General features: G+C 37.3%; 3 protein-coding genes across 4 annotated transcripts in view; 2 read left to right on the forward strand and 1 right to left on the reverse strand.

Annotated features, from left to right (window-relative positions):
- LOC111648287 (uncharacterized) overlaps nucleotides 1-4,016 on the forward strand; it is a 15,565-nt gene extending 11,549 nt beyond the window's left edge. The window contains exons 4-6 of one of the 2 annotated variants that reach the window (XM_087171778.1): nucleotides 371-484; nucleotides 1,021-1,085; nucleotides 1,455-4,016. In XM_087171778.1, the coding sequence (XP_087027904.1) occupies nucleotides 371-484; nucleotides 1,021-1,085; nucleotides 1,455-1,547 (272 nt within the window). In that variant the 3' untranslated portion in view covers nucleotides 1,548-4,016. Of the gene's footprint in view, nucleotides 1-370; nucleotides 485-903; nucleotides 1,086-1,454 lie in introns of those variants that run through there. The other variant, XM_087171779.1, reaches the window with a different exon arrangement.
- LOC147817113 (uncharacterized) lies at nucleotides 3,623-5,804 on the reverse strand. The gene is made up of 7 exons (XM_087171747.1): nucleotides 5,798-5,804; nucleotides 5,367-5,675; nucleotides 5,153-5,252; nucleotides 4,656-5,053; nucleotides 4,132-4,257; nucleotides 3,899-3,948; nucleotides 3,623-3,802 (listed from the first exon to the last, which is right to left on the reverse strand). Exons 1-7 carry the CDS (start codon nucleotides 5,802-5,804, stop codon nucleotides 3,638-3,640), a joined length of 1,155 nt encoding a protein of 384 aa, XP_087027873.1. The 3' UTR covers nucleotides 3,623-3,637.
- Nucleotides 5,805-10,196: 4,392 nt separating this feature from the next.
- LOC111648289 (uncharacterized) overlaps nucleotides 10,197-15,453 on the forward strand; it is a 7,597-nt gene continuing 2,340 nt past the window's right edge. Inside the window, exons 1-3 of the mRNA XM_087171780.1 lie at nucleotides 10,197-10,259; nucleotides 10,382-10,726; nucleotides 10,873-11,220. Of these exons, the coding sequence (XP_087027906.1) occupies nucleotides 10,217-10,259; nucleotides 10,382-10,726; nucleotides 10,873-11,220 (736 nt within the window). The 5' untranslated portion in view covers nucleotides 10,197-10,216. The remainder of the gene's footprint in view (nucleotides 10,260-10,381; nucleotides 10,727-10,872; nucleotides 11,221-15,453) is intronic.

Raw genomic sequence — 15,453 nt, forward strand, 5'->3', positions numbered from 1 at the left:
GATGCTGGGACATACTACTGTGCTGTGGTCACATGTGGAGAGATCCTGTTTGGTGAAGGAACTAAAGTGGACACTAGTATGTATTTACAATTGGATTTGAATCATAAATGAGTCTTGATGAATTTAGGTTGTTTAAAATATATAGTCCATGTAGGCTGATGGTTTTCATTCAAGTTTGAGAGAGTGACTTATAGTTGATAAAAACATGAAGCCAATTGCTATGAACTAAATGAAATAATAATCCTATTGTATACCAGTTGACAAAATGTCATTACTTTTTAATATGCCAGTGTTGCCAATATAATTATTACTCCCAAGAGTCCACAATCTAATAATGTTTAATGTGACTGAGGATATTTTTGTGATTTAGGATCAGGACGGGACCCAGTTGTCGTTGTGCTCGGAGGGTTGCTGGCCTGCTGTGTCACTGTGATTGTCATCCTCATTTTCTGTGTGAATCAAAGAGTTTGTGAACATTGCAAAGGTAGGTTGATCATACATAAATGTTCTATTCATTAATTTAATTATGCTTAGGATGCAACAGTGATTAGCTTTTGTTTTATTTTTGATCTCAATTAAGCTTTCTGAGACCCAACCATGAAAGCCAGAAATTATAGTACATTTCTATTAAATTAAAATTTATGGGCTTGTGATTCGAGGGTTGGCAGTTTAAGTCCTGAAAAATCTTAGTCTGAACATCCACCTGAGTGTCTTTGGAACAACATGCATCCATGTTACTTTTTTACATCTGTCAAATAGTACTCAAATATTTTATTCAAGTAAGAGTACCACTGCCACAGACCAAAGTAAAAGTATATGTTCTGTAGTCAGAGGATTTGAAATGTGACTGTTACACCTGAGTTACTGGAAAACCCCTTGTATTTGTCTTTCCTGACTCATTAGATGTTGGTCTGAGTGTGTTGCATCAAAATGGTAACTTCTAGAAACAATGTATGGTTACTCCTTCGCGGGACAACAAGGTGCTACAGCCGAAATTAAAAGCTTTATTTTTATTTACAGTAGCAATGAGTGATTCCCGTCTCCGTGGACATGACAGGTCAGCTGTTGATGGATCAAATAATGTGGTAAATATATTCTAAAGCTGTCATAATCAATACTATTATATTAAGAATGGATCGAATGACTGTGTACAGAGAAAGGTGTTGACAATATAGTATATAGAGCTTGTTATAGGTCAAAGTTGTGGGTCCAGTCTATGTGCAATGGAGGACAAAGAGTAGCCTAATACTTTCAAACAAACTGTACACCAATTCAATTTTAAATTAAACCAATTAACTTTTAATTAAAAGTTTTAATGTTTGTTGGGAGTCAACTACACATGATGACATAGCCAACACCATATGATTTATATTATTTTTTAACTCATCTTGACATTACAGCTCTAATCTAACAAATATTAGCAATTAACACAATCAGTATGTTTATATTTACAGGATGGTGAAGCAGTGAACTATGTAGCACTGAATTTCTCTGCAAAGAAAGCAAAAAGATTGAAGAAGCGAGAGTCGCCACAGGAGTGTTTGTAGCTCATCCTGTTGTGTGTTATGATACAGTATTTCATTTCTAACTGTAACCCAATCACTTAGTTTTTTCCCTGACAAAAATGCTGAACATAGCCTTAAGACCTGGTCACAACAGGATTTAAAATGGCAAAATATCAGTGGATTTACCAGATGGAGGAAGAAATGCTTCATGACAAGTTTAGTTTTGAGAGTCAAAAACTTGGAATTTGCGTCATTGTGCAGCAGGAAGGCATTTTGACAGTGGTGACTTTTAAGGGGAAGAAAAGCCTAAAGAGCCCAAAATGGAGGAAGCTATCATCTCCTATTAGTTGTGCTGCACCATTTTATTTAAGCTCTTGTGTTAGAGTAAAAGTGTTTCACAAAAGCTCAAACATTTTGTTTACAGTTATGAGACAGGAGTTAATGGTATTATGTCTTTTGAATAAATGTTTGTGTATTTAGCGTCCTGCTAATGACTTGCTGTGCTAACACGCTAATGTGTTTGCTAACCAACCATGAGCTTGTTAGCTCAAAGAGCTTTATTTGCCCCGCAATAGTGTTTTTGTGTACAATAGTGAAAAAAATGCCAGGGTGTAGTAACCAGAACAGCACAGAGAAAACAGACAGAATGTCCAGGTGCTACTGAGACTGACTGAGTGAGAGAGTTAGCGGTCAGTTCACCAGCTACAGCGGTTCATTGACTTGCACTGCGAGTAAAGTTATCAAGCTTCTAGACACAAATACTTCGCAAAAATGCACAAATTAATTTAGCAGTACCACTTTCTGATATGACCAGGTCTTAAGGCATTTAGACACAAGGATTCACCTAAAAAAGAGAAAAAAAAATATTGCTGACAATGCAGGTGTGTGTTATGAGATTTATATAGCCTATATTTTTATTTGTTCTGTTAATGTGTGTGTGATAGCTTGTACCAATATTTGTGTCAGATGGATTGCATACTGTGCTGATGTTTTGTTATTGTCAGAATTGGATATTTATGTTGTTTTCTGGTCAGACTGATAAAGTGAATAATTGAACCAATTGAATTCCTACTCCATTTAAGAAGAAATCCATGTTGTGAATACTGTTTTTTTGTAAAACACAGAATGCATGTTTTCATAAAATATGAGGGCACATCTAGAGTGGTTACTATGAGCTTTGCTTCCCTAAGCCAACATCCCCTGGTCACTTAGGTGAGGGTGAATAGGAAAATCTATGTATGTGTTTTTACCTAATATGACTGTCCAGAATAGGAGCATAGCAGTAAATGAAATTTTTGTAGAGATATAGTATTTCCATAAATGAATATGATATTTACATTTACAACAGCAAACCATTGTCAGCACAGTAATCTTTGTGTCTTCTTTATTTTACCAAGAATACATGCTGCCATAACACTTTCAAGTTACAAGGTACTTCCTGACAAATAAGATAAAAGGTAATGTAAAATTAGACTAACACTTCAGGGGTATCAGTGGTAACAATAACACAAGTAAAATAAGTAACAAGTAAATAAAAGCACAAAAATGAAATACAATACAACTGATTATGATAAAATAAAATAAACAATAATGTAGGAGAATGCTGACTGTTTTAAGAGCTTGCAGAAAATTTCACATAAAATAACACAACATGCTGTCAGAAAACTGTAGACAGTTTGATGAAAGTTTTCTGATCGTGCGTCTGTCTCCAAACAAAGACAGACGTCTGATGATGCGACAGAACTAACACTTACTTTTGTAATGTGGAATATAGACAACGTTAAATCAGGTAAAATAAAATGACTGTAATAGTTACATAGGTCTTAATGATCAGAGACATTTTAAACTTGACATTAAGGCAGGCTCAGATCGTGGCAATATTTTAACATAACTAGCTGATTCTTTGTCTGATTCTTTATCTGCATTCTGATTTTATGTCATACCTGTAACTCTTCATTTTACTCATAGGCATGAAAAGTATAACGCTTAAAGGTTGCATTACAAAGAAAGTGAAAATGTCTGTGATGATTTAACCGACATTTCAAAAATACCAACGCCCATTTCAAAAATATTGACATAAATAGGAAGGTTTCCTTTTTCCAGGTCAAATAATTTATTTCAGTCGTACATTTTTATTTTTTTTGCTGGAACTGACTGAATGGCTGATCCAACCCAAAAGCCCTGACAGCATCATAGATCCCCTCTCTCTCCGCTGCCTTTGCATCCATCATTCCACCACTGCCACCTTCCATCATGGTATAGACAACAGCTGAATAAACCCATGCGTCCTCATCTCTCTGACAAAATATATGGCACATTTTGTGAGATGACTTATGATAAATGCATTTTAAATGAAAAAGGGGGCCTGACTTTTGTTAGAAGGTTCATCTTACCCTTAAATTCCTGAAATGTTGATTGTGCTGTCCACCAGTGGTTTGAGTGCCTGTTAAACAAACAAAGAGAACTGTATTGTAAATAAAGACAATAACAATAAATCAGGATTAGCCAAAAGATTTAACTGAATTTCACTAAATAAAAAAGAACTGTTCTGAAGGTTAACTTGTGATCAATACTAATGAAGTTCACTTTTTCCAAGTACAATACAGTATAAGAAATGTTCCCTTACCACTGCAACAATCCCAAGACTTTATGGAACAAATGACGAAAGCTATGATGATCAGACTTATAGTCAAAACAACACACAAGAGAAAAAACATTGTGTTGGCCCTCTGAGAATCCCACATGTTGGCTGCTGAAAAATATTGAGAAAGAGCAAATAATTACAATTATTAATTAGTAAAAGTGTAATAGAGTAATTCATCATCGTGTTAATATTTGATAGAAATTATTTATCATAGTTTATTTTAATGGATCCTATCAAATTTTCTTTTTTTCTTTTTTAATAAAGTTATTTTTTGGGGCATTTTATTTGCCTTTGTAGTGATAGGTGCAGTGATAGAGAGACAGGGAGGTCAGGGAGAGAGAGTGGGGATGACATGCAGCAAAGGGCCACTGGACGGATTTAAAACCGGGTCAAGACGGTTAGACCTACGTCTTAATGGTACATGCTCTACCCGAGTGAGACCGGATTTTCAATTAAATGAATAAATATGGTAATTTCACCACAATGTAGAAATGTTCTGCAGTTACCTTCAACGTCCAGTTTTGTTCCATTTCCAAATAATATCTCTCCACACATGACCACAGCACAGTAATGAGTCCCAGCATCTGAGAAGCTGATACTCTTGGAGAAGTTGTAGACACATTTCTGTGTCAACTGAGCTTCGAGAGTCTTCTCGCATATATCTCCATCCTGTCCATGCGCATAAAGTAAAGTCAGATGAAATTCATGTGATTCAGCTCTGAAGCAGTACACACTGTGATCTCCTGGACACGTTTTCTTCTCAGAGTCAAAGAGGACTGAACACCGGAGAGTCTCTGAGTCTCCAGGATGGACTGGATCAGATGTAGGGACTGCAGTGACATCAGGTTGTGATCCCGTAAAATTTAAAAAGAAAAATACATCTGTATTATATTTTAATAGAAAGCTGTTGAAAGTTTTATGTACCAGTAAAAAAAAATTAAGGTATGTCAATGACAGTAGAAATTACAACGAAGATTTTTAAAGAATCTGAAAAATCAGTTGCTTTGTTTTGCTGTGTTTACCTTCAACTCTCAGCAGACACCCTGAGGCTTCTGTATGGACTGGATCAGGTGTAGGGACTGTAGTGACATCAGGTTCTGTTCCTGGGATACCGAAAAATATATATTATTCAAAAAACACATTTCAACATAATTATTGAAAACAAAGCCATTTTTAAGGAATCTGAAAAATCAGTTGCTTCGTTTTGCTGTGTTTACCTTTAACTCTCAGGTCTGTTCCATTTAAAAATATTAATTTCTGTTGATGTATTTTCATACAGTAGTAAACTGCTGTATCACTTAGCTTTGCTTTTTTAATAGACAAAACAAATGTTTCACGCTCTTCAGTGGCTTCAATTCGAGGATCAACGGACTCTAAGCTATATGTTTTTCCTAACACTTGAGGAACCTTTCCAGAAACAGTCCTGATCCAAAACAAGCTTCCTGAACCCTTGCGAGCACATGTGAGGGTCACATTATCTCCAACACAAACAGTCTTTGACCCAACGATCTGCTCGTCTGTGCATCCTGAAAAGACAAACAGAGCAGTGATTAACAACAGACACAGATTTAATATATGCCATCTATATAAGATCAAAATAAATGTGAAACACAACTGCACTAAACCAGACCTTTCTACATATACTTACCTCCCATTCTGAGCATCAGTAGCGTATAAAATATGATCAACATATTTTCGTTTTTCGACTTGAGACTGCCGTTAATTTAGATCATATAATAAAATGACCCACCTTAATAACTACAACATGTGGGAGGGAACAATGTGAGAGCAATCTGATTGGCCTCTCATTATGTCGGCGTTCGTGCTACCACAGTGGAAATAATATCAAACATCTTTCAAGTCTAAACACATGAAACAACACCAACAGCGAGCTTTTGCTTCATGTTTCATGATGGGTGTTAACAATTTCCCTCTTTGATAAACATCATCATCAGGCTCCCTCTACAGATTAGTTAATATTACTGATACTATACCAACAACATCATCCACCAGAGAGGTGCCTGATCAGTCCCAGAGGAGTCCTGCATCAGAATGCATCAGTCTGGGATTACATGAAACAGAAAACACAGAGACAGACTCAATCTACAGAAGAAGAACTTTGGCGAGTCCTGCAAGATGCTTGGAACAACGTGGTGCCTTGAAAAACTTTATGCAAGCTCATCAATGAGGATTGGTGCTGTTTTAAAGGCAAAGGGTTTTCACACCAGTTGGGGGATGGGGGTCTGTTTCCTGCACTCTTTGTGAAATTAAGTGATAAATAAAAATGTTCATTCATGACATTACTTTTGAAAGTGCTGTCACTTCATTTTTGGTGCCTTAAACTTAAACACTGGTTAAAGTTAGGGAACTAAAACACTTTTACGTGTATATAAAATTTTATGTTTGGACTGTGACTGGACACACACTGGTTTTCACTATGATACATCAGGACACAACTTCCTGCCTTGGCACTAAACAATGTAAATGATGTACTTAAAATTAATGTGGGCATGGTTGCAGGTCATGGACATCCAGATTGACTACTGAGGAATGTTTAGGTAAGGTAAGTAGGCAAAGTTTAAAATTATGGGATTCATATATCAAAAGTCAACTAGTCAACTATAAGAACCCCATAATTCAGTAGTCACTGTATTTGTAGCCTCCCACATTGAGTGTGTGTATCGAGATTTTAAAGCACTGGACTGGGCAACAGCGCCTCTGTTCTCTCTTAACTTCGCTGCCATCTTTTGGTGGCAACCAGATGACTCAACAAACAGCAGATAAAACTTTTACCTGCTCTTTCTTGTTTACTACAATTACTACAATTTTAAAATCCAACAACCATGTCTGTACCACTGATAAAACAGATTTTAAATCATTTGATTAATTTTGTGTGAATGAAAGAAATAAACCGAGATTGTCATATTGATTTAAAGTGGAAGCCAGGGCAGCCATCTTAAATAACCTTGGACAAAGGACAGGAACTCCCCATCATCAGCGGTGACTCCTGCCTACTCTGTCTGTCTGTCATCTATTGCAAAAAAGCAGCAGGAAGAGTGAAACAGACAGTGGGGGAGGGTTGTCTCACCATCCGCTACGTTGACACTTTAGAGTTTAGAGTTTAGAGTTTAGAGTTTCGGATTCAGCTAACATGAAAGCCTTTTGGACTGAGGACGATGTCCCATGAAGCTTTCTGTTTGCCGTAGCTAAAAGAACCAAGGTGACTCACATGGAGCAATGTCATGTTTGTCACTTATGTGTTACTGTGGTGCATGAAGTAAACATCGTGCAGTTTAATGTAATCCAGTACAATAATACCCAGCACAATAACAAGGAGCTCCTTGAGCGAACACAGGTAAAGAAACAACTGTAAAACCCAGTTTAAAAAAGAGCCCTGTGATAAATACATTTCTATACTGTCCTGTAGTTTCTTTATGGGCACACAGACACACTTTTACAGTCACCTCTGACAAATAAGTGATGCATGGAAAGTTAAGCATTGCTGTGGTTGGACCGCCAAAATATGGTGCGACATCACAGCCACTTTTGCTTCCTGTCATTCTCAGTATTTTAATCTTCTCACAATTTTAATCTTATTAATATTCAACAAAGTTTAACTGAAAAAACATCACATTTCGCCACAAAGTGGAACAGCAATTACTGTAATAATACTATAAAATGATATATATTAATACTGTTCCACTATAGTATAGAATAGTAATATTGTTGTAATACATTTATCGTGCAGGACAGTTATACAAACTCACACCTGGTTAATGACACAGTCCTTTCAGCGAGTGTTTTCAGTGCATTTCTCTGGGTTTTTCTGTCTTTGATGGTTGTTGTTGAGAGACAAGTGTGTGTTACACACTAACTGGTCCAACCGAGATCTTTGTGTCAAAAGCAGGGGTTTGAACTGTGATCCTCCAACACACTCTTTGACCCACTTCTTTTATCTCAAAACTCTAAAAGAAACTTTGCAAGCTGAATGCATCAACCAATAAAAATGTGTATAATTTCCATGTTTAAATGCACTGCTCCAAAACTTTTATCTCTTACATCATCATCACTTATTCATGCCATGAAGACACTTAAATATATGTCTTCTTAATTACTTCTATGATCTCCTTGGGCTTCACATACTCATCAACCAAGAGTGAAACATGCAGTCCAAAGGACATGAAGACATGTCCTATCATGGTACATTTGTTTTCAGAGGCACATGATGTGCCTGCAGGGCAGATGGAAACAATATACACCACATTATCATGATGTATGATGGACCTGGTTGAATCAGAAGTCACTTCTTTCCCTTTCCTCTGCAGTGTGATGTACAGTGCATGTAGCAAAACTATACAGAGAATTAAAAAAAAGGTTTCGTTTTGTGTTTAAAAGGTTTGAAAAATCCATTTGAAAGTGTGTATCAGTGTAATAAGTTACAAAATTACTTTGACCTGTTGCTGCACATTTGTTTGTTTGTCTATGTTTTCATCCTTAGATCTTGTGCACAGGTCTTAATTAACCTGTTTAAATAAACAACTAAAATTAAATTAAATAAACTAACATCATTTGATAAAGCCATGTAAAAAGAAGTTGTTATACAACATATAAGGGCATCACCTGAAATAGCACCCCTGTAAACACAATCTATTGGACTCTCATTGTCATGGTTACAATAAGAAACATGTGGTTTTGGATTGCTCACCGTTTGGTTAGTTTAGGTGCATAAACAACTCGGTTTGGTTTAGGTAAAGATCGCAATTTGGGTCAAAATAAGTACTTCATTAAGGTTAGAGGACCTTAGTTGTCAAGTTACAATGATGAACACGCAGATAAGGTTGCGACTGGTCATGGTTAACAGAAACAATGACTATTTGCATGACTTGACTTCCTCCTTTGCTCCTGTCATAATTGCAACTACGGCAGCTACAGGTCGCCTTAGTCTCCCATATAAATACAAACCACAGCTGGACATTGGGACTATGTAAGCAGACTAAGTTTGACTGTTACTCCTGCTTTTCCACCTCTCCTTCACTCCCTCTAAGGTCAGTGAAGCTCACAGAGGGCTACCGTGCAAGTACAGAGCTCTGCAATCCTTCTACACTACAAATGAGCAGCAACTTAAAACTAAAATTAGCTTTATGCTGCCTCTTGTAGCACCTCCCTTTTCATACCTCTAACCTCACTACATATCCTGTTGAAGCTCATACTCTTCTGAGTAAACAGCTTCAGTGGTTGGTCAAAGGCAGAGAAATGGCCCACCGCAGCCTACGTCTCTGAGGGAAGCTGCTGCATGTGGCTTTGCTTGTTGTTTTCAGTGCAAATTGTCTTCACACCATGTTGTGAGACTAGAGAGACAGAATAGTTGTTCTCTAATTGCTGCCAGTCAAAACCACCATCAGCAGACCATTAGCAGATATGGATTTGGACAAACACACCTTTTATTTCTAAAATTCTTTTTGTTTGCTTTTTGGAGTTTCTATAATAGTTGATAGTTGAGACACAGGCAATGAGAGGTGAGAGAAGGGGTATGACATGCAACAAAAATCAGTGTTGATGCAAGTAAATTTCAGGTGACATACAAGTTGCAGAAGTGTCCTGTTAATTTTGGTGAAATTACAGTATTTAGTCAGTCCATCTGTCAGTCATTAAGTTTTTCTTGGTGTGTGTGCTGGTAGCCGTGCGTTAGCCGTGCATTCAGAAAAATTCGTAATTACTGAGGTTGTAAAGACGCAGGTTAACAAGTGTAGAAGAAATTTCAGAATACAAATATTGCAGCATCACTTAAGGAGGAGAAAAAAGAAAGGCACCACCAGACATCTGTGGTGGCGACAGCTATAAGCCATGTGTTTTTTCTCCCTGAGGATGTCCTTATCGTTGTTTATGTGTAAAACGCCCATTACACACATTGTAACTGAGACAACAATCACACTGACAGTCCATTGAGTAAACCTTGAAAAAAGTGTAATTCATTCATTTATGTGTGTTTCAGCCAATCACCTTAACTTCCGCTTTGTAAACTGTGAGACAAGACAACAGGAGTGCAAGAGAAAGGTGCTATACCACAATGTACGGACAACTGACAGCCTTGATTCTTCTTGGTACAGCCTGTAAGTGCAGTTTTTATCTAGTGGGAAAAAGTATAAGTGCAAATAGTAATAATTAGTTATTATTCTTCTATTGTTTAGGTTAGTGTGTGCTAACTCTGATGCTGTTTCTTTGTTTTCTTCAGCTGTGATTCAAACTATAGGGGTTCCTCACCACATCTCTCTGACTGTGGTTGAACCCGGTGATAATTTGACTCTGACATGTAAGGTCATTGGGAAGGAAATCGGGTTGTTTTACTGGTACAAGCTGAACTTCGGATATATGATCCAAATAATTGCTTCAGGATCTTTCACTAAAATAACACTTCAAGGACAATTTAAAAACCCAAGATTCAATGTCAGAAAAGTGGGTGATCTTCATTCTCTTATCATAAGAAATATAAGCAAAGAAGATGAAGCAACATACTTCTGTCAAGCAGGAGCAGCATATCTAATGAAATTCATTAATGGCACAAATTTGGCAGTGAACGGTAAAGTATGCTCATTTCAGCATAACTGTCAGTTGGGTCTGTGTGAATAACCACTCTAAATTCAAGACTTTCCATTTCTGAAAATCATTACAGTCGTACTTAAATGATAAATGTTTAACTGAATTCCTTTTTTGTGAATTCAAAAGATCATAAAAATCAGAAGATGCCGGTTCATGTGAAACAAAGTCCGGAGACAGCATCAGTTCAGCTGGGAGCCTCAATGACTCTCCAGTGTTCACTTCTCTACACGAACAAAGAGAGCAGAGCCCAGTGTCCAGGTGAACACAGTGTACACTGGTTCAGAGCTGGATCAGGAGGATTTCATCCAGGCATCATTTACACTCACAGCAACAGGAGTGATGAACAAGAAGAAAGGAGCTGTGTCTACAGTTTGTCCAAAACTATACAGAACTCCTCTGATGCTGGGACTTACTACTGTGCTGTGGTCACATGTGGAGAGATCCTGTTTGGTGAAGGAACTAAAGTGGAGACAAGTACGTATTCACAATTCTAATAAAATTAAATTTAATGTATTTATTGTATTTTTCATAACTCTATTCCAATAAATAATGAAAAACATACTTTAATTATTTAAAGGGCTTATTGGACTTTTTATTTAATTGCAGTTCAATCAGTTAGGACAGCATGGTACTCACCAGAGTAACTGATGAAATCGGGATGTAATGACGTCTATAAAATTGCTCAGACAGTCAAGTAGGTTGTAAACAACCCCCCAGCTGGTCAGACTTATCTGGAAGAGAAATAGAAGGTTAAAAATAAATATATTACTAAATGGTCTGTTATAAGCATTAATTTTTCTCTTTAACAAAACAACAGCACAATCATCACGGTAAGTAAAGCTAAACTGAACTTGTCAGCCAAATGTTGCCTCTTATTAAATATTGTGGAAAGATAATGAAGCATAAGTTGCTTTAAGTCCACTCAATACCAATATGACCCACTACTGTTTCCTCCACGTGTCCTGCATTAAAGCTGAAAACCTGAAACAATCAAAAGTTTCTTACATTTAGAGGTTTTGATTTACGACCAAACCAACAAAGGACTTTTCTTAATGGTTATTCTGATTTGTTCATCTCAACAATTTCATTACTCTCTGACACCGACTCTTTGAAATGCCACGAACTGAAATGCCACATTCAAAATATTATTTGTAATATCATCCAAAATCATTATCATTCTAAGTTGCACAGAATTTGATTGATTATATGATATTTTCTACAGTTTTTTTATGGGGCCCAGCTGTCACTGTGCTCACAGTTCTGTTGGCTCTCTGTGATTGTGATTCCCGTCCTTATTTTCTCAAGAGACTGAAGGTAAGTTTAGTGTCGCTGCAAAAACACAGTATGTAACTTATAGTTACAGATTTTCTGGATCCACGACGTCAGACAAAGCTTTGGTGTTACCAAATTTGGTGGTCAGTCCAGGAACCCGTTTCACTAAATTTGGAAAACACAAATCTCAATTTCCCATACTTGCAACCAATGCATGCGCCCTGGTGGACATTTATCTGCAATTTGGGACAGGCATTTGTTAATTTAATGTTAATTAACATTTTTTAGTTCAGTCCCCAAATCCTGTCTTGATCCCAGGCCTGGCAGTGTGTGAATTTAGAGGATTTAGTTACACAAAGAAAACTCTGGTGTACTAGCTTGTCATCTATGTGTATGAGGAGAATGTAACTGAGTGGGAGTTTGCATTTTGGGGTAATTATACCATTACCTTCAAAAAATGTTATTATATTTTAAGCCTCCAGAGGAGCTGCAGACAATCATGTGCCATAAAGAGTTAATGACATCTTTATTTACTAAACATCAAGCCACCTGCTCTATGAATGGCTGCTCCAGCCATGATTAAACTGTAAAGGAGACTCATGTGCACTGCCACAGTGTTGAGCCATAATGGCACATTATTAAATACCAAAGCCCTATTTTTTAGATCTACACTTTATCTTGATGTCACGGCCATATTCTTTAATGCCTGTTAACAAAATAATCATTATTTTTAGGATGGCGACACAGAGGCACTGAACTACTCTATCACTGGATTTGTCCACAAAAAGAGAGAAAGAAGAGGGACGTAAAAAGAGTCCACAGCAGCAGCGATTTCTGTTTGATAAGCATCAAGAAAAGAATTTCAGCTTTATGTCATGTGTAATACGTAACGTGTGTGTTAATGCTGTTAACATTGCAAGAGATCTGCGTTGTTTATCGACACTTAAGGCTGGAATTATGTTTCCTTGACGATACACATGAATATTTCTGCAGGTCAGTGCAGACAAGGGTGTCATTGGTAACCATGCCTTGCAGAGACTCGCACACAGCTCTCAGATCTCGACAGTATTTAGTGTTTGGACATGAGTTCAAAATAAGCTGATCAGCTGATGTAATGCCTTAAGTGGGATGGGTTTGTAACAAAAAGGAAAAAACATAGCAACATTATATTCAAAATAAATACAGGTACGGGAGAGGCAACATGTGGGAATGTTTCTGAATGAACTTGTTGACCTACGTAGCCTATACGAGGGCTGTTCAGAGACAGTGTTTCCAGAAAAGCATATTCCAGCTTTAAGTGTTTGCTAATGTTGCTTTGTTGAAATAATAAGTGTTTATTTTTATTGACTTAATGTACCATTAAATTTGTGTTTAATAGCATTGATTTGCCTTTGCACTGTCCTCTGTCTTTATCAGTGTTATCATTAGATATCTGTGCTTTCTGATTAGACAAAACTAGATGTCACAACAAATCAACATTGCTGTCATCTTCAAAACTTTTTCTAAATTTTCAACGAAGCGGAGTAACACTGTTACGGCTATCATTGTAATTATCAATGTCACAATAAACGCTTACAGAAGAAGATAGAGCTTTGTTGTAGTTTCTTTTATCTGGTAAATCAAAAGACTTTAGTTTAACAAAATATACTGTATAAGCATTTAGCCTGGCCGTATCCATTCACCTACCAGCACTACTAACACTTTTTATTCTGTTTGTTCAAACCCAAACAGAAAAGTAAACGTGACAATTTGTGGTTTTATACTGAGTTACGTTGTATAACTGCAGTGTATCACTTCGCCCAGCAGTTTTGTGCTGTTTGTGCAGATTGTGAAACCACATGGTGACAGGAGTCCAGGACGTCACTGCACTCTGCTCTTGCTTGCCAGTAAAACAGTTACAACACATAACTCCTCATAAAACCGTACATTGAAGTCTTCACATTTCTACTGTATCTACTAACTACACAGATGAGTTATGTGCTAATTAGTGAGCTTTAGGTGTGCTGATAGGAACAGTGTATGTATGACATTTGCAGAGAGCCATGCTAGTGGTTTCCACATGTCCAGTCGTTGTGCTAAGCTAAACTAAGCTAAGCTAATTGTCTCCTTGCTCCAGCTCCATATTTAACAAACAGGCATGAAGGTGGTGTCAGTGTTCTCGTATCACTTTTGTCAAAAGAGCAAATAACCAAAAGGTTCTTTTTAGATCTGTTCCAGTGTGCAGCTCATAGTAAAGCTGCACAACACAGACCAACACTGCACCATGTAAGTTCCGTTTCCTGTTTTCTGAAAACACCAAAAATCGACTGTATCGCTTGACTGCTTGACTTCCTTTCTTGGATTGGAAAGAGAGATGGGTGGTGAAAGAATTCATACATATGGTGTTAGATGAGTCTTATAGCTCTTTCTTCTTTCATCTCTAACCTCACTACATACCCTGTTGAAGCCCCTAGTCAGGTCTCTTCTGAGGAAACAGCCTTGGTGCTCAGTCAAAGGCAGAGAAAGGGCCCACCACAGCCTGTCTGTCAGTGCAGCTAATGCAGAGTCCTCTGTTCTTTTCAAATTGTGAATTGCCTTTAACAAGTTCTCTGAAACTAGAAAGACAGTAGTCCACCCCGGTCTGTCTCCTATGAAACAGTCTTTTTCAACCATTCAATAAAAGTTTCCTCCTTCTTTAATTTGCATTCAGGGGAAGCTGTGGTGGACAAATATTAAGACAGATATAATATGGTGTAAATATTTCTCCACATCAACCTAAAAGGTAAATAATATGTCAACATTGTTTCTGCTGCCCCCAAGTAGTGAAGAAAACAAATCAGTTATTGCAGATTTAATCTTAGGTCTGAGAATGGATCATCTCTCTAAGAGCTGTACACAGAGGTTGCATTAGACTTGTTGAAGTCCAGTTGCCTTCGATTTAATCTGAGAAAGAAATATTAAGACAGATATAATATGGTGTAAATATTTCTCCACATCAACCTAAAAGGTAATAATATGTCAACATTGTTTCTGCTGCCCCCAAGTAGTGAAGAAAACAAATCAGTTATTGCAGATTTAATCTTAGGTCTGAGAATGGATCATCTCTCTAAGAGCTGTACACAGAGGTTGCATTAGACTTGTTGACTGTGCTTTTGATGGGCAGGGTCATAGAATTCCCTCGTAATCTATTATTAGTCTGTATCTCTTCAATGAGCTGTCAGCATGTGGATGGCGTGACGCGTTGCTCTGAGGGGACTTTAGTTACCTCCATGAGGTTCTCTGTGTGCAAAATGAAAAAGCTTTGCACTTCTGTGTGTGTGAGCGTGATGCAACTGAACCTGCCATCTAACTAAATCTATACATCTGTCACAAGGATGGACAGCCTCAGGATTTTTTTATCATTGTTGAAAAAAGTTCAGTCAGCGATGGAAAATATTTGGTCAACGGGACCCCTGC

This window comes from Seriola lalandi, unplaced genomic scaffold (assembly GCF_002814215.2).
Source record: "Seriola lalandi dorsalis isolate HSWRI2012SDOR001 ecotype SW California unplaced genomic scaffold, Sedor1 jcf7180002054972, whole genome shotgun sequence".
In the NCBI taxonomy this organism is placed as follows: domain Eukaryota; kingdom Metazoa; phylum Chordata; class Actinopteri; order Carangiformes; family Carangidae; genus Seriola; species Seriola lalandi.

What these genes read in the sequence shown, in the direction of transcription:
- LOC147817113 (XM_087171747.1), bottom strand. An exon ending in GGTAAACACAGCAAAACAAA is followed by an intron (nt 5,054 to 5,152) that starts GCAACTGATTTT and finishes AACTTTCAACAG; the next exon opens with CTTTCTATTAAAATATAATA. An exon ending in AACAAAACTGGACGTTGAAG is followed by an intron (nt 4,258 to 4,655) that starts GTAACTGCAGAA and finishes AATATTTTTCAG; the next exon opens with CAGCCAACATGTGGGATTCT.